Here is a 19140-nt window from a genome sequence, read left to right on the forward strand (position 1 = left end):
GGGAGAATACAGCAGCCAGGCAATCTTGTAGAAAAAAACTCCCACCAGAAATCGTATGAGTTTGTCTCACTGGTTTGCACCATTTACTTCATTTCATTAAATTCCATCTACCATGCATGAGAGAGAAATTGTCTTAGTGCTCTCTGGCTTATTAGCTCATTTTGGTGAGCATCAGAAAGCTGTGTGTTATGAACCAGCACTGTGTGGGACTTAGAAATATCCGATGGAATTGGACCAAGATGGAGTAATGCACTTAATGCATGTTTCGTGATAAGATGGAAACTGGAAATTGGAATTGAAGCTTCTTAGCTTTTTCTAATGTTTTAGTGTTTTCCAATCTTGCACTGAAGTGCATTTTCATCCCCAGCTACAAAAAAAAAGGGTTAAGCTTATGGAAGCTTATCTGGCTGTGAAATGAACATGACATGATATTTTGTATATTGCTTTTGTTCTTAAGGTCTTGTCCACCTGTAAACCTTTCTCTTTTCAGATCCATATTCTGGAAGAGACGGAGTTGTGGACCCATTTTCTCAAGGACCCTGAGCTATGTTGTCTAGCAGAGAGAGTTAACCCCAGCTTTCTGCATGTATTTGGGTTTCTCAAAGCACACTTTCTTCTGAAATTCCCTCTGTTGCCCCAAACAGATGAGAGATTCGCCTTTATGAAGTGTAGCACACTGGTGTCTTCTTGTGGCTGCCAAACAGAGGATGAAGTCCTGTCCCCAGCTGAAGTCAATGACAAAAGTGTCATGGACCTGGATGAGGCCCAGGTCTCGTGCAAAATGTTTAACCTTATCAGTAATGGATGAAGTGATTGCTCTACGGCTGATTCCATCCTAACTCCTCCACTGCTACAAAGAGTCCTAAGTTGTGTATAGTTCCCATTGATTCGACTGATTTTCGTATGATGTAGTTTTCCATTTTCTTAGAGTATTTTGAGATCTCTGTAAACAAGAACTATAAATATGCTATCAAAATTAATTAGTTCTTAAGCTTTCATATGCAACATGATATTTCACTTCCGATTTGCCTCCAGCGCAGGATGTGTACGTGATGTAATTCAGTTCTCATTTCGCATTCACAAGTGTGCTCTTATTGCTGTGCCATGGTTCAGGAAGACTCCAAGTACCGAAGGCACAGGATCCCTCAGTACGATTCAAGCTGAGCAATAAATAGGTCTCCATTCTGTAAATGGATGTAACTCCTTTAGACAAAAAATTTCTCCTGTTCCCACGGGCCTCCTAAAGATATAATTTTTGATTCCTAGATATAGGGTGAATATCCTTTTCAGAAAGCTGATCTAGCAACCAAGCGTATGTACCCAGTCTGCATTGTGAAAGGCAAAAAGCTCACAGGTCTCTTCCTCTCTCTCAGTGTTTCTGTTCTCTCCCTTTGTTTGGCTTTCACTATTGTCATCTTTTGCCACTCTATTTTATTTTATATATAACTTTATTTCAGGAAAACTGCTGCTTAGTCTTTTTGAACTATTATACTTCAAGACAGTCTTCTCCCTATTTCCCGTGGCAGATAGTATTAAATAAAATATTCAACACTGTGATTTTCTCTTTTTTTCAACTAGACTGATGAAATCTGCATTTTTTTACTATAACAGAACCATGCCATTTTCCTTTTTTTTTTTCCCTCCTTTGACAAATAACCAACCATTTTCATGCTTTAAATGTTATCCAGAAGTTTAACCAAAAAAGGCTATGGGGAATTCTTCATTTTTACATTTGAAACAGAGAATTAATTTTCAACATCCCCAGATGGCTGGAGAATTAATGTAATTATAATATCATTGGATATAAAATTTTAAAGATGAGTAACTGAGAAAAGAAAGAATTTTAAGTTAGACTGTTGAAAATGCTCGGATTTATGATTTCTGTTAACACCTACTTAACCCAATATCTAATAAACAATTTGGACAAGGAATCCAAAGGGATCTATTTGTTTAAAAAAATCAACACTCCTGTCCTTTCAATTAAAATGTCAGAGCTCACAATAAACATCTGAGACCTTCAACAAGTCCTCCAGCAAGGCAGAAGAAAACCCAAAGCTGACATATTCATGTGACTTCTAAGGCAAAAGCAGTTCTCCTCTCCACTGTCCTCCAGACATAAACCAAAATAATCCCAGAGCAATCGTTTAGGACTGCTTTCTGTGTCTTTAAAAGCAAAAAGGATAAGGCCATTTTTAAAAGTGTTTTGTCAATCATCTATAAAAGAGTAGGCTGAACGTTCTCTTCTTATTCTTTGCAGTTTATTCTTGTATGTATAATTACTTGGTGCCAGGAAGCTCCTGTCTAAGTGTAGTAATAGAAGGTATACAAGCGGTTTCTATCTAACTTTCAAAAAGGTTGGCCTGTAAAATATGCAAATATCAGCTTAAAGCAGATTTTTATGTAAATGCAAAGAGCTGTCATCATCACACCCTGGTAGATGCTGCCTTCTCAATGAAGACAAATATACAGCTAGCGAAAAACAATAAAAAATAGGATTTTTGAGAGAGAAGACATAAAGACATCCACAAAGCTGCCAAAAGCAGAATAATGCCCTACCAGCCACCACAGGTCTCAGACTATAAGTACCCAGGAGTCTTAAAGGCTGCAAAATTGTACGAGGTTGATGAATTTCTGATAATTCTAGTCTAGTCAGACACCTTTGTCACCTTCAATAAACAATTTGGGGCAAATCTTCTAGGCATCCTCAGTACTTTGCTCTACCAGAAGAAATCCAGCCTGGGACACATCTGGGAGCATGCACTGAACTGTGTAGTAAAGGTGGCCCCCACTTGGAGCATGCCTTGTTTACTTTAACTGACCTCTTTCTTCATCCTTATGAGGAAAGACAGAGGAAATAGATGCTCCCAATTCTCCTTCTTAACGCTGTTCATTGATGTAGACATGTTGGTTATGTCCACTCCACTGCAAAGTAAGGAAGGTCGGTCACCCTCCAAACGATGGCTTTTTCTGCACCTAGTGGCTCTTGCTACCCTTCTCTCAAATCGTGCTAATCTGAACTGGGTTTGCAATGGACAAACTGGGACTGTATAGGGTAGGTGAGGAGTACCGTGTGTAACAGTCTTCTTACCTTTTGCATTTGAGACTATGTTCCTGTTTAGATGCATCCTAATACTTTTTTTTCTTTCTTTGTTTTTCTTTTTATCCCAAGTGCACAGGAGTGGAGATCTTCAGAAAGTTCACAGTAATGAACAGGTCTCTCAGCTGATGAGTGGGATCCTGAATTGCTCCTCTACACTATCCCAAATACATTCATTTTTTTTTCCTCCCAATATGCAGCATCTTGCATGTCATATGTTACTTTAGAAGTCATTAGCTTCTTCACTTAGGTTTATTTTGGTTTTCCTTTTAAACCAGAAGAAAAAAAAATCTATTTCACTTGCAAGTACAAATGATGACTCTGGTTTCCTCCCAGGCTTACATTACAAAAATCCATATATTTCTAATTTATAAAATGGAAATTGGAGCAATCAGGAACCGGATATGCAGATGGAGTAGATTAATTTTATTTTTAAGGTGATTCACATCAAAATTTTTGGTCCAGGTAGGCCAATTTGTACAAGAGATAAGAGAAGAAAACAACTATATGCCTTGTCTGTTAGAAGCAGGACTTTCATATTGCAACTTGGATGTGATGATGATGGTGACAGCCAAGGCTACTAGTTGAGAAGCAGATAATACAGCAAGGAAAATATATTCATATTTTTGGTGAAAGAAGCTTAATTTTCAAACATGCAGAATTGCAGGACCATTCATTTCAGCAAGCCATTTTGCTCACATGTAAATTTTCTTGTAGCTCAGGAGTTTTTAATTCTCAGGCCCTTTTTACCATCTGTAACTCAATCTCTATTTTTTAAAGAAATTGCAGACATCTGTTTAAATACCCATCTCTTCCGTCACATGGAATTTTGGATTCAAAAATCCGAGCTCGAAAATAATACCAAAGTTGGATTACATTTCCAAGCAACCACGGAGTGGCATTTTAAATGCTGCCTTTTTAATTAGCCCATTCCGATGCCCCGGCTGCGCTGCGGTGCATGAAGCAGTGTCTGCCGCGGCGGGTGTGGGTCAGTGACTGGGGCCAGGAGCAGGGATGAGAGGCCGCTGGTGTAACATACTTCATTCTTTGTGTTTCTTTAGAACTTGCTCATCAGCGGACTTAGCCTCTTAATCAGCTCCTTGCTTGTCTTACCAGGAAAGCTAGACTTTTCCATGGGTACATTGGACATCTGATTGATTTACATGAATGCCCCATGGCTGGATAAAAGCTGATACATTTCCTTGTGGGCAGAGGTATTTGGATCCCTCTTCTGTATGTATTTCCCTAAGCACTGAGCAGTACAAGGGCCATGGGGATTTCAAACCTATTTACAAAAACAGGTGGTTGAGGTATAGTGGTGAGAACCCCAAAGCTCTCTCAGAAGCCCATAAGGACACAAATAGGACCTCAGCACAAGATTTCCCTCCTCCAATTGTGGAAAATATCTTGATTTCAGGGAAGCCAGAACTGGTTCACAGAAATTAGGCTGGAAGTGCCCAGCTATGAGTGTCCTTCACAGGCAGGGACAACTTTCATTTGTGAAGGAAACTATTTGTCACCATACAAGCCCTATTTTGCACCACTCTGAAAAAGTGTTGAGATTTTTTCCCAGGAGCCTGTCCTATGGAAAGCAATTAAACTGCATTGAAGAGGTAGGTTAACACTTCCATACTTCTAAAATACATTAAAACAAAACAAAACAAAGCAAAGCAAAACAAAGCAAACAAACAGATGAAAAAACTCTACTGGGCTTAATTTACACCACTTTCAAATACAACTAAAGACCTTGACTTGCACTAGTCCTTTTCCCTATGTCTTGCTAAGCTACAATAATTAGGCAATAATAAAGGTGAAATCAGAAGGCCACAACTCATGCAGAATTTGTTCTCTTTTTGCTACACTAACAATTAAAATCTGAAAAAGAAAAAAAGAGTTATTTGACTAAAGAACAATGAGAATACAGCTCCCACAGATAAAGATGCCAGGGATATTTTAATGAGGAAATGCATTTTAAAATAGGCTGTTAGGTGGTAACCTGGGCAATACGTCCTCCCTAGAAAAAACTAGCTCAAGAGGAGATTCTGCATTCCTAATCCCAGCACCATAACTTCATTCTGCGACAATACTTGGATAAATACATATACTCTACCAATCTGTTAAACAAACACAATTGGATTTTTTCAGCTCTATGTTTGGCTTCTCAGAAAACACTATCTGTCAACACACTTAAACCCAACTTTGTGTAATGCTAGTTACATGGAACTTTAAAAAGTGCCCACTTCTAATGGTAAACAGAGATTCCACTTTTCTAGAGAAATTTCACAGTCCTTGAGGGGGTTATAAAATCCAGATTTTGGAAGAAAAGGAAAAAAAAAAAAAAAGCAAAATGTGTATTCACTTACAAATATTAAAAATAAAATAAAATAAATTTTAGGGACATGTTTAAAGCTGAATCACTAGGAAGAGCACTGCTGTAGATCCAGAGCACTTAGCTGGGTTTTGAAGAAGTACCGAAAGGATGGCAGGCAGCAGCAGCAATGTCTATTAATATCATATTAAGTTTTTGAACCATAGTTCAGTTCAGGCTTTGGAGCCAGGGGAGGGACCGCAGTGCACAAGCACAGGAGGCGACACCAAGCACACAGTTATGGAATTCAGCCTAACTCCAGGGGCTTGGTGGGAGGGAGGCCAGAACACTTCTGGAAAAGCTTTGAGCTAGGCACTTCAAATGTTTTGTTTTAAATTTATCTGTAGCCAGTGGAGAAGTACTAGTATACACACATCAAAACCTTTTCTGCATACTTGAGAAAATGAAATTAAGTCAACGCTATAAGGTCCGGATGACACATATCCTCTATTTTTCATTTACTGTTCATTTGCAGAAGAGAACAAGATTTATGTTGTGTATGTACCAACATTTTTCTAAGTTTAATTTGATAGTTTTCCTGCAGGGGTAGGCTAATTTTATCCGTATCTGACTTTAATAATATTTATTACTGTTCTTCTGCTCCTCAGTGGCTGACTGAATATTCTCTCTATGTCCATCTGGTGAGTATCTTTTCCCAAAATAGTCCATGACCACTCTTTCCTATATTTGCATGAGAGACATACTATTGCTATATTTGCGTGGAAGAAGCTGGGTGATCCTGCAAAAACGTTTTTCAGTGACATGATTTGTCCACACTGAAAGTTGATTTACAATTTGAAATGTGACATCATAAGTGGTATGCAACGAAAGATCTAAGCAGAAAATACTCGGCAGTCTCAGAAATCTAGCCAGGGTTACTTTTATTTAGATCCTCTGTTCCCTTGCCCACAAGAATTAACATTTGGTCACAGAGAATAACCAGCAGTTATTGTTACTCAGTATCAACTTTCTTCCCCTATTTAAAGCTGAATTCTTGGTGGTTTTAGGAACATGCTTTCTGCAACAGGATTCCATAGCATTAGCTGAACTGGGGAAAGAGCAGGAGCCAGCTCTGAAAGCGTAACAAAGCGTGTTTTGAATGCATAGGACATGCAAAGCCAAAAATGCCAGCCAAGCAACACCACGTGCTTAAAGCCACATTCAGCAAACTGGAATTTCTTCCTGCACTGTAACGCCTGCTGCGACAAGTAGCTATACTCTTGAGGAAGCAGCCTCTAAGATGCATTTTGCTCTCTAGCTAGAGGAATTCTCACTACACAGACACCTTCAACAAGGTAATGCTTTGCATTTTCATTTGTTTTTACATGCAGCAATCTCAAAACAATAATAGTCACACAGGGGCAAACCTGGCCCTCACGATGCCAAAGGAAAAATACCTTTTTTTTGACTTCACTGGGATTGTGATTTAATTATAATTGATTAATCCTCATTCCATTCCAGTGAGGCAAGTGAGGGATATGTAGAGATCACTTCACACACCGCTACACTGTGGCTGTCTCTGGAAAATATCAGCTGTTCCAAAACAGAGAGGAGCCCAGTTTGGAACAGGATGCAAAGGCCAAGACTCTATCCAACTGGAACAATACAAGAAATGCTGATAGCCAGAGTGGAATCTCTGAAAATAGATTTTGGCCAGCACGCTGGGATTAAGAGCCTTACTTTTCAAAAGGTGTGCTGGGACCTTTAATAACCATAAATAGTCAGGACTTTGTTTTTGTGCCTCACTGGAAAGATGGCACCGCTTGCGATATGGCATTTCCTCACACCGTGCTGTCGCATTGCTTCATTGCCGGATCATCTGCAGCTTTCAGCAGGACCGACGTGGCTTCTGAGCCAAGTGGAGAGCCGCAGCGATGTCCCAGCCCTGCTGAAGACAGCATCAAAACAGTACTCGGAACTCGTGGAACAAGGGCTTCTCTCCCAGGAAATAGCCTGTGAGATCTGGCAGCAGCATTTCCCATCAGATAGCAACTGAGAGATCTTGGATACCTTATGTAACCGCCATCCCTAAATAAAACGTATATCTAGTTCATCTTTTTTTCCCCCTGATTTAATTAGAATCTTGCTTAGATTTTCAGGTTGGCAAAGCCTTAGCTTGCAATATGCTGCAGATGCTACTGCTTGGAGATTAACGTTTGCTTTTTAATTAAAGTTTTTACTCAGGAAGTTTGTGAAACCCCCACAGCAGCATTTAAGACCAAGAAAATAACAGTGTATTATTCTTAAAATGAGCAGTCATAGTGTAACATGAAACAATCACATTCAAAGTATCACCCAAAATTACTGTGTGGTTTCATATAAGCTTGAGCTTTTCTGGGCTTGTTTTTAATGAGCCTCCATCAGAGGCACTATCAGAGCTTTGCATTTCCCAAGGTAACATCCCTATATTTTTTTAAGTTTATATTCCTCAGTAGTAAGCATGCTCTGGTTTCCAACCAACATTAGAAAGCAGCGTTCAGCTGACTGCTAGCAAGCTGATCAGCTGGGTTGCCACCATAGCACAGCTTCTGCGGGCTGTACAGGGATGGGAAAGAAATGGAAATGATGTAAGGAAGTGCTGAAGAGAGACCTGAAATTGGGAGGACAGGAAAAGAGCAGTAATGTGGAAATGCTCCAGGAAAGGAAACTGCCACAAGTCCAGGGGCAAAGACGGAGAAGGATTTAGAGCTGTGCTGGGTCAGGCGAGGACAATGTGCCTCAACATCCGAGGTCTCGGCGAGGGCAGGAGGGGACGCAGGGGGTGGCCACGTCCAGCAGCCACGGCATAGTCTCCTGAAAGATTAGGAACTCTTGTCTGCTGGAAGGAATGATCGACGGTCCTAATTTAGAAACAGGAGGGTGAGTTATTACTGCTGGTAGTGGTGGTGACCTAGACCCCAAGTCAGGGACCTGCTCCAGCACTGTACAAACATAAAATAAGATGTCCTCTGCCACACTTTCCAAATTACGGATATGGTGAGCGATGCGCAGAGGTGAGGCAATGGCAGAGCAAGGAGCAGACCCCTCTGTCCAGCTTTACAGATCCTGCAAGCTTCTCCTCAGCTCAGCTCAGCCAATGCACTTGCTTTACACCACATCTTGCTTTAGCACGGTGTGGCCTCAATACAAATCGGTCTCTCAGAGAAATACTGTTTTACAATATTTTTTTTAAAATTACTTCAGATTAAGAAGACACTCCAGACTTGAAGTAGTACAAAGTTGGCCTATACTTCAGCCTTTGCTTTCTTTAATGGCCCTTAACCTTAAGAGGAGCAGCGGAGAACGTTCAAGAAGTCTCCGTATGTGCAAAGGGAAGACGAGAAAGAAGAGAGACAAGTTCTGTGCTAACTAACAGAGTCCTGGTAAGCTTGGGGGTACAATGGGAGACCTGGGTATCCCCTTTGGAGGCTGAATATTTGGCTTTGTGTCCCAGGCAGCTGATTGCCATGCAACACTCAAACTGCATACACCATCAAACCCAGGAGAAATGTTAGACGCTTACTAAAAAGGCATAACCATTTCCTTCTGCCAGACCCTAGGTTTTGCAAGGGCCCGAGTCCCTGATTTAAACACAACACAAATCATTACCAGATGTGCATGTCAGGGCCCCAAGTACACTGACAGGCCTTAATTGCCCTGACCACCCCCCCAAGGCGCTTCCCCCATGCCCCTGCCAAGGGCCCAGCTCAGCCCTGGGCTCCGGTCCCCTCACAGTGGTGCTGCAGCACCCGACTGGCCTCGGGTTTGTCTCGTCCCCACAGACATCTCTGTCCCTCTGGGCTGCTGGGGGGCTGTGGGATGGGTCCCTGCCCCATCCTCTGTGCTGTTGTGTCCAGCTCCTGCTCCCTGTCCCTCACTGCCCCCCGCCAGTGAAGAGGAAATTCCCTGCACTCCCCTTCCAAACTCAGCCAGGTGCTGCTAACTTGTATCTGACTTACTTGCTGGCATTTCACTGCAGCAGATTTAAATGTATCAGACTGGAGAGGAGCACTAGAAATGAGCCCAAACTAAAAAGAAATATCAAAATACAACAGAAAATTGAGTGTGAATACAATCCAGTCCTAGAAACTTCTGCAAGTACCTCCTTTACACTTTGTAAGTATCTTTACAATAGGCAAATCCATGGCAGCACTGATTCATACCTCCCCACTCACAGGATTGCTTGACATCTAACAAGCAGCTGGGTTGGAGTTCAGACAGCCTGACGATTAGGATGAGTTTGATACCTTAACATTTGGCGACGCCATTTTCCGACTTTCAAACAATTCCACACAAGTGTGCTTTCAGCATCTGAATATTCCTCCCACCGTTCTCCATCTGCGTGGTACCTCCGTCTGGGAAAGAACATAACCCGTGCACCAGATGTGCTACGCAAAAACCCCTGCCTGCCCTTCAGCCACAGCATGCGTGCCTCCACGGGGTCTAACCCACCTCCACCCCAAATGAGGAACATATGGAGCACCATGAATGGCAGGAACAAGACTTCCCTTTGAACTACATTCCTCCTATCAAAGGGCCCTCTGTCTTGCCTTCTCGTCCGTTCCTCTGGGTAATCATAAGGAAAGAACTGAACGTTTGGAAAAGCCTCCTGGGGACAAATTCATTTCTAGTGTAACTCTGCTGAAGTTAATGGTGTTGCACCATGGATTAAAATGGCACCATAATATTAAAAAACAGAGACAGCATACTACTCTGTAATTACTGTCTAAGAGAGCAAAAATAATAAAAATGATTCATTCTTATAGACCCCAAAGGGCACAGCTGGCTTAGTCAGTTTAAAAGGTGAAGATAAAAGAAGGCAGCTAGAATGTAGTGATTTTTAATTTGCATATATATATATATATGTATAAATGACAGTCAGATAACACCACCTCTGCATTAATTTTAAGAACAACATGCTAGAAATATAACTTAATGTGACTGCAAGTTTTAAAAGACTGACAACAGAAAGAGCTCTTAAGAAAATTAAAGGCCTCCTTTCATACTGCCGTAAATTAGGAACAAATTCCTTTTAATCAAGAGTTATGCTGTTGTAAGCTTAATGCAAAGGAATTGGGCCCCACAGCAGCAAAATGGCTATTCTGTAACACAATCAAACACCAGGACTCGCATTTTACCATTCTCATAAAAAAAAGGACAATGTTATTTTTTTAGGCAGTTAACATTTAAAGGTCATTGTTACGGGAAGGAAACATTTCTTGTATTAAGTTTAGTGAAGTTGGCAGAAACGGTGCAGTCTGTTCCTTCATGGACTTCGCTTTACAATACCATATGGAGGTGTGTGAAAGGCACTCTGAAGCTCAGTGACACCGTGCAATATAACAGCAAAGGCAAGGCAGAGATCTGATAGAATTACTGCACGGGCTTCAGAGGCATTTGTCAGCAACAGCTGTTATATCTCAGTCTTTCTTGTTATTTAAGTGAGATTCATCTAGGCAATAATCCTTTCCAGCCACAGGAATAATACCCCATGATGAGACTTGATCTTCCAAGCACAGGAGGTTCCAGAGAAAGAGCACAACTCTAAATATTTCTAGAGATTGGCTAAGGAGCATCTCTGCTCACCTATCTCTCAGTGCAAGGAATGATCCAGCAAATACCTGACCATCATTAGTTACTGAGATGTCCCCTGGTGGTCTTATGGCCTCTTACACGCACAGAAACACAGCTTTCCTTTCATGTGTAATCAATAACAAGGCTGCCACACACCCCCTTTGTACCTGCCTTTAGCCAGAACACAAAGTCTTGCTCTAACAGTGCCAGACATCACCATTTCCTAGAATGAATTATCTGGGGAAGTCAGTTTTTATTGTACAAACAAACCAGGCTTTCAGTTACACTGAGAAAATAAAGGGAAAAAAAAAAAAGGGTGGTGGTGGTGGTATGGAATTAGCTAACAGGAAATCACTGAACGGATTCAGCACACACATACACACACACAAAATCAGAGTTTTGAAGATAAATTTTCACTAAAATATTACCTAATATAAGATATAGTATGTTTTTTAAAAACAAACACACAGACAGACAAAACCAGTGGGATCAATAACAGTGTATGGAGGTTTCTCTTCCTATTTGTTTATAGAAAAAAATTTCCTTGATCAGACAGGCTACAATTACAAGGGATATTGTAAGGAAAGCTGATTTCTCCAGGTAGATATCAACATTGAATTAAAAGGGTTCCTCCTGTTTAAAGATATAAAAATGTTCAAAAATATAGTTCTCCTTTTTTCCTGCTACCAAGATAAATGCTAACTTTTCATTAAAAATGCCGCAGCTGTCAACCTCTACTGAGATAACGCAATCAACCTAGTCATAAAGAAATGAAAAACTGTAAAAAATGTAAGACTTTAAACAAATAAAACTTTAATATTTTTTTCCTGTTTTCTTCTTGCTATGGGCTAGTTCTCCTGTACAAAAGACTTATTTCTTTTCCCCAAAAGTGACCATAATAACAAGGGCTAGAAATAAATTTTTAAATGAAAGCCGAATATAATGAAAACATGTGAGTCCCAATGCTGGGGATTTATGTAAAACATCAATCAGAAAGTCTTGTGACAGAACAGTAAGAGTTATCAATACTAAACAATTATAAAAAGAACTGCAATTTCCCATTGTTTCAGGGCAGACAAGAGTCTGCTAGTTTTAGTGTACGTTTCTTTGTTCATCAGAAAGATTCACAGTACAAAAGCTCCAGTAATTTCCAATAGCCTGAAAGGAACATTTCTTAGTTTAAAAATTAGAAGATAAGGCTTCTTCTAACAGTACAACATTTAACATAATGAAATCGGTAGAAAAAAGCAAAACTTTTGAGGCTTTATCACACTACAGTAGACTTCAGAGATGCTGATTACGAGATTCTGTTTGTACTAAAACAACACATTAATTACCCAGAGAGGCTTGAAGTGAGGAGAAAGATTGCAAGAGTGGATTATCAAGCCCTCAGTCTTGACAACACTTGGAGCTAGACCTTTTAAGTACCTGGCCACCTATGTAGGTATGTGTGATGTGAAACTCTTAGTGGGTGTTGAGAGCCCTACTTGGTGCCAATATTCATTTTTGTGTGTCTTTATTCCTTTAAAAATCACCTGTCACTTTGGCTTTTTCACATGCGGTTTGAACTTCAGTATTACTTCTACAAGAGATCTTAAGAAACTGCCCAGATTATGATCTCCTTCTTGATGTTATAACCTATAGCAGGCAAAAAGGCACGTCATGAAAAAGATCCAAAGCACCAACATCTTAATTTTATATATATATGAACTACTCTGATTTAGCCATTCCCTGCAAGTGTTCTCCTATGTGGAATATGCTGATCAGAGCACCTTAGCAAAATTATAATTTCTGAAGTATGCTGCTCACAGTGTTTACAACCAGTGCACGCCTTCAAAACATTTATATATGCTTAGATTATGCATGTGCTTATATGTATGGATGACTCAAGTCTATAATTAAAAGTTTAATATTAAAATAAGTTTTCTCTTTTAATGAAAAATGTAATCCATGAAACAGCAGACTAGAGTCTCAAAACCATATTACCATTGTATTAAGGATCATCTTATGAATTTTATGCATGAAATCCTCTGTAGACACACCTGAAATTGCAATATCCAGTGGTCAAAATGAAACATGTCTGGGGAAGAAATAAAACCCTACTTATTTCTGCCCAGTTTAAAAGGGCAGTCAGTAGAACAGGGATTATGTGTGGAAAACATAAGCTAAAATATATTATTTTTTAGCAGCAATGACAATTAGTTTGGCTTAGAACTAGGCTAAGATATTTGCATTAGGCTGTTTGGATTGAGGTCATCATTTCTATTCCACAAGAGACAACACACTCCTGCTATAGGTCATGCAGGAGAGCAGACTGTAATTATTTCTGTTTATTTCAAACAAAGGGCACTTATTTTGGTCTAACAATTTTGGAGAATTGGATGCCGCTATCATTGTTGCTGGGGTATTTTCTGTAAAGTGATGTACTTGATTATCAGTCTCTATGCTTTGCTAGTGCCTGTGAGCATAGCAGGGGCCCTGAGCTTATACAAAAAAATACAATAAAACCATCGTTATCTTAAAGGGTCCTACAAAATGTCCTTTTTTTTAATTATTTTTTTTTATTATTTATTTATTTATTTATTTTTAATACAGAGCATAAGAGACAATGCTCTGTTTGAAAAATCTAAAAATTACTGGCTTAGGAAATGTGGAAAATAGTCAGCAATGTAAAGACTTGTAACATCTACATCATGGAAACAGTGCAAGTAGGGGAACATGGACACAAATACCATTTATTCTACAGGAAGGCCTCGATGCCACCAGTCCTTCAGAAAAGGGAGGCAACACGGCATCCCTATACTGTAAATCCTCAGGGCAGCGAGCTGCTGCCAAGCACTGTGGCAGTCCATAAATCTGTAACAACGCCCGGAGCCGCAGAGGTACACAAGCGGAGCTGCAGTTCCTGCTTTGAGCTATTCACCCGCCCGGGACCTTGCTGAGGAAGGTTTTGAAGCCCACGCGTAACTTTGTGTGTGGAAGGAAACGTGCAGCGCTGGGTGGGAGCGCAAATACATGGCTGGAGCAGGTGCTGAAACACAGCATGAAGAATACAGCTTTTACTGTGGTTGCACAGTATTATTCAGCTGCCAAAAAGGCTTCACTCAATCTTTCTTTCCTCACTTAGAAGTCAATGCACCTCGGCACCTTTTTGGTCCTGACATACACTTAGATCGCATTATCAACCCCCACCACAGGGCCATATCTGTAGGCACCGGGCCAGTTTCACCCCCTTCAGTTGTCCCGATCCAAACTGCCTCCCTAAAACCTGCCGGGAAAGGGCCACGCGAATCTCTACGCTATTTATGTCAAGGCATTTTGCATCAAATCCCAATTTCGGGGAACCTGCCCTCCGTCCACCCCCACCAGCCCCTCCGCCGGGCCCAGCAGCCCCCTGATGCCAGGGTCACCTCAGCGGGCCGGGACTCCGTGAGGGGCCGGCGGCTCCGGGAGGCACCGCCCCGGTGTCGGCGGGAAGCGGCGGGGCCCGGCCCGGAAGAGGAGGGCTCGGGGCGGCGGCTGGCGGCGCAGGGTGAGAGGAGCGGCGGCTGCGGGGGGCGACGGTGGCGGGGAGGGGAGGCCGGCGGCTCCTCTCAGCCGGCTCCGGCGGAGCTGCAGAGGGGGGAAGGCGGCTCTGGCCCGGCCGGGAGGGAAAGGGAGGGAAGCCAAACCCGTCCCTTCCAGGCTGCGTTGGGCCTTAGGCGAGGGAAGGTGACTGTCTTCCCTGCTATCAGCCCCAAAGCCTGTAGGAGATACATTTTCGGTCTCAGGATCCACAAAACTCTCGTCTCCTTCCTTCCCTCCAGTTTGCAGGTGCTGCCTGTCAATCTTCAGGAGGCAGCAGAAGACCTTAATCTGGAAGTCAGAGACAAGGACCTTTAATGCTCTAGATTAGCCAGGGCCTGTCAAAACAGTAGGTGTAGTGCTTTTTTGTAGTGTTAGGGCCAGACTGTTACTGATGGGCAACGCTAGGTAGTGCCAACTTCTGCAGGGCAAATTCATATATAGGCAGGTAAATAAGTAAACTAAGACCTTAAATACAAAGCCCATTTGAGAAGTGCGTTATGAGGCAATTTAAAATCATCTTGGGTGCTATTCTTTCTCTGAATCAAATTATTAAAACAAAAATTATTGTAAATAAGTAATTTTTTTGCTTTGCAGGCTATAATTATCTATAAGGTCTGCATTATATTCTGCTGTAGCAAACTTCTCAAGTTGATTGTAGTAATGTTTTTCCTGCAAGGAATGGATTAGGAGTGGCCTGAAAGTGCCTTCTTAAGAAACATTTTTTTCTATTACTAACCTTCAGAAACGCCCCATTTCTTTCAATCACAATGCATCACACTCAAAATTGATTCAAAGGCACTGCTGTGTAATGGCTGACTATATTAGCTATTAATCTGAGTTGACCTTTTCCTGCATGCATGGAGTCCCTTAAAACCAATCCCAGTGTTTAGACAGATCAGTGTTTGCATATCCACTATATACGTCCAAAGACTGGATGTGCAATTGGAATTGATTTCTGTAAGGCATGTCCTTCATTGTCTCGACTCTCCAGAACAGGCTATTTTGTTTGTATTTGTGGTCTTAGGTCATCAAGACAGCAAGCATCAAGTCATCTGTGCTATTGTGCTCACCTGACAGTGTAACTTCTCATTGTCCTTTATTTGCCCTAAGTGGATTGTGGTAGTTATTACAGTAAGTCTTCATACATCATTAAAGCCTCTTCTATTGTGTTTATACTTAAAATTTTCAGGATGACTTCGTTGGTAGACATGCCCCTGGATTACGAAAAGATGTTTGCTCATCGGTTCACATCAGATGATAAAGAATACCAAGAATACCTGAAACGCCCTGCAGATCTCCCTCCTATTGTTGAAGAATGGAGAAACAGATCTGGTAGCAACCAGAGAAGAGAACGGTACTGATGTCTATTTTTTAAAAATTTCGGTAGTTTCACAAATACATGGTTAAAAGATCACTTATTTATTTCAAAATAAAGTTAGGAATTTGTACTGTTAACAGAAGTATCCTTCATAGTTACGTATGTTCAAGGTAAAGAGTCTTATTTGAAAAGTAGTGAGGTTTTACATTTTCTCTCTAGTGATACTGAAAGCTTTGATCTTTGTATAAAAGTATAAACTAAATTGCTTTTCTGAAAGGAATGAGCTGTAACCACTGAACCCATTGCCTTGGGGCTTGTTCCTGCTCAGTCAGGAATACTTTTTCCAGAGGGGAAAGATGGGAGTTCTGCAAAACAAAGTAGCCTATTTTCTGTTGGATAATAATCAGCAGGAAAATATGTGAAGGAACAGGCTAATAACATGATTATCTGTCGCTAGCTGTCCAAAAAACTTTTCATTTGTAACCTAAGTATTTGCTGCACCGTTAGACTAGCCTGCATTTCTTTTATTAAAAATATCTGTAAAATCCATCATGTCTGTCTAGCAAGTGCAATATTAACCGCCTACTGCAAAACATTTTGAATTATATTATTTTTCCAGAATGTAATTGTAGCTTTTTATTTAATCCTTGACAGTAACATCTGATTTTCATGTGACTGAGAAGGGACAATTACAGCATATAGCACATTTGGTAATACTAACATCAGACTTCATATTTAAGTAAACTCCCGTATACCTAACAGTTGTGAAGACTTCTTAGATAAATATCTAAATAAGATTTGTGCCTTATCTGAAGAAAAGGACAGCATTCTTTTTATTACTCTAGAAAGTTGTCATCAAGTTAAACCCCAAATCAGTTCTACAGATTTAAAAAAAAATAAAAAAATTAACAGAGATGTTCCTTAAATGTGTACAAAACTTTGTTCTTCTTTGAATTGATGAACTGTTGCACCTACTCTTTGTTCACAAAACAGACTTCATGTAAATGTTGTCTACGCTGTATTTCACCACACCACTGAGATATCCAAATAAAAATGATTGCCTGGCAGCTCAGGTGTCCATAGCAATAGTGCTACAGTGGAAAAGCCACAATTTAGCCTGAACAATGACTAAATACCACTGATAAGGAGCTCCCTGAGTGTAGTTAAGTTATGCTATATACTCACACTCTGTCAGCTTGGGAATCAACAGGAGACTATGAAGCAATTAGTAATATGTGCTAGGGTATGTGCAAATTCCAAGAGTATGCTGTTAGGTAACTGAATTGTACATAAGCCTGCTTTGCCACAGCTTTCAACCATGAAGCTACTAGACTGAACCTGGCTTCAGTACAGCTACATATGAACCTTCTGGTTGTTTTTTTCAGTATGTGGTATGTTAGAGTTTCTATTTAAAGTTCCAGCAGTGGCTCTAATGCCTATAGAATGCTTTGTGCTAGGAAACAGACTGTCCTTCCACTGCTCAGCAAATCACGTATTGAGTCGTAGTAAGAAATTAATGAATAATCTGAGGTGACTGTTGATACATTTTCATCTGTTTGTCATAAAAAAGATAAGTAGTTAATTGTTATGTAACTGTTTATACACTCAGTTTTAAAAGTTTACAATTTGTGCGAATCCTTTGTTTCTTTTTATTGCAGGTTTCAAGATGGCAGATATTTTAGAGGGGACAGATACAACTGGCAAGGTGACCACAGATCTAATCAGAGGCCAGAAAGAGGTTGGGGTAACAACTACCAGCAGCACAGACAAGGACAATCTTATTCTTCCCACTATGGACAATATGGCTACAACTCGTATAACCCAGGGCCTCGTTACCATCCCTACTGATGATACTTGTGGTTGGAAAGTCCAGTAATACTGTGTGATGAGTTAGATTTTTGACTTTGTTTGTCTTCAGTTTTCTTATTTTTCACGGTTTATATATAACTGAAGAATCCACATTCAAGTCCATTGTTGTTTATCTGTAGCAGGAACTGAAAAAGGGAATACATTTTATTAATAATAAAAGTATATTCTACAATTTGTTTAGTCTGTAGATCTTAGATTAAATTTGTCTTATATTCTTTTGTCTCCACCACTGAGATTCTCTCTGTTACATTTTAGAAAATGAGGCAGGTCAGGGGAAGATGGCTGTAGCTTGTCTGCAGCCTGTAGAAGCTTGTTACATTGTCTTAAGATGGTTCTTTTTTGAAAGTGACATGCTGTGTCTTTCTCCCGACAGAATTTCCTAGTTTGACTTTTGATAGTGAGAAAAGATCAGTTTGAATTTCAGATGTCTTAAAAAGGAGAAGAAAGATACTATTACAGAAATATTTTATGGGGTTGGTATTTATGAAAACTCAAAAGAGGAACTCTTTAGGTATTTGGTAGAAGTGTGATATCTCAATATTTAATTTATTGGGATAAAACAATTTTAGGACAGAAATAAGATCTTGCATATAAGATAAATTCCTGTCTGTTGAGTTGATGGGTTCAATTTATGTGCAGTATTCCTCTTAAAAACATGGTCTAACAATTGGAATAAGAGTTAAGTAGTTTAAATATGTATCTTCTTACTCTGGTAGTTCAGTGGTACTCAAGTTTTACCTGATAAGTGATACTAGACTTAGATTAATTTGTAACATCTTAAAATAATTTTGGTATGTGCATAATGTATTTTGGATTTCCATTTCAGTAAAGCTGTAAAACTGTGATGTCTGTTGTTCATTAGTTTGTATGAGATATTTTGTGGATGTTATAGAAGAAAGGAACCATAATCAATACTGTTTGTATCATACTTTGTTTCATGAGAAAATAGCATAAGCAGCAAACAGTGGGTTTTTTGGTTCATGGAATATAAGTCCCATGTTTTCTTTAATTACTCACACAATAAAAGTATTTCATGTTTAAAGATGTTTCTGAATACTTCTGAAATCTACTTTTGAAACATTCAGAATTGCAACATTCATCTAGGCTGACAGCTGCTCAAGAAGCAGTACTAACAGATAAGTGTTAATACTGGACAGCTGTTGGTTTAAATTAGATGAGTGGCCTACTCAGCTAAAATAAAGAGGATGAGACACTGATTAATTAGAAGTCTGGAGTGTTAATCCTCTAACTTACTTTTGACCATAATAGGGTCAAAGTTCTCTATTTCACCATTAATATGATAAGCTAATTTGTCTCAGGAGAGCAGTGCATTTCTTTCTACTTGACATCTTCATCTTCAGCTGTTGT

General features: G+C 40.0%; 1 protein-coding gene across 1 annotated transcript; it reads left to right on the forward strand.

Annotated features, from left to right (window-relative positions):
* The first annotated feature begins 14492 nt into the window (after positions 1-14492).
* RAMAC (RNA guanine-7 methyltransferase activating subunit) lies at positions 14493-18814 on the forward strand. Its single transcript, XM_035554749.2, has 3 exons — positions 14493-14550; positions 15775-15939; positions 17562-18814. Exons 2-3 carry the CDS (start codon positions 15776-15778, stop codon positions 17749-17751), a joined length of 354 nt encoding a protein of 117 aa, XP_035410642.1. The 5' UTR covers positions 14493-14550; position 15775; the 3' UTR covers positions 17752-18814.
* The last annotated feature ends 326 nt before the right edge of the window (positions 18815-19140 follow it).

The sequence above is a fragment of the Cygnus atratus genome, chromosome 11, assembly GCF_013377495.2.
Source record: "Cygnus atratus isolate AKBS03 ecotype Queensland, Australia chromosome 11, CAtr_DNAZoo_HiC_assembly, whole genome shotgun sequence".
In the NCBI taxonomy this organism is placed as follows: Eukaryota; Metazoa; Chordata; class Aves; order Anseriformes; family Anatidae; genus Cygnus; species Cygnus atratus.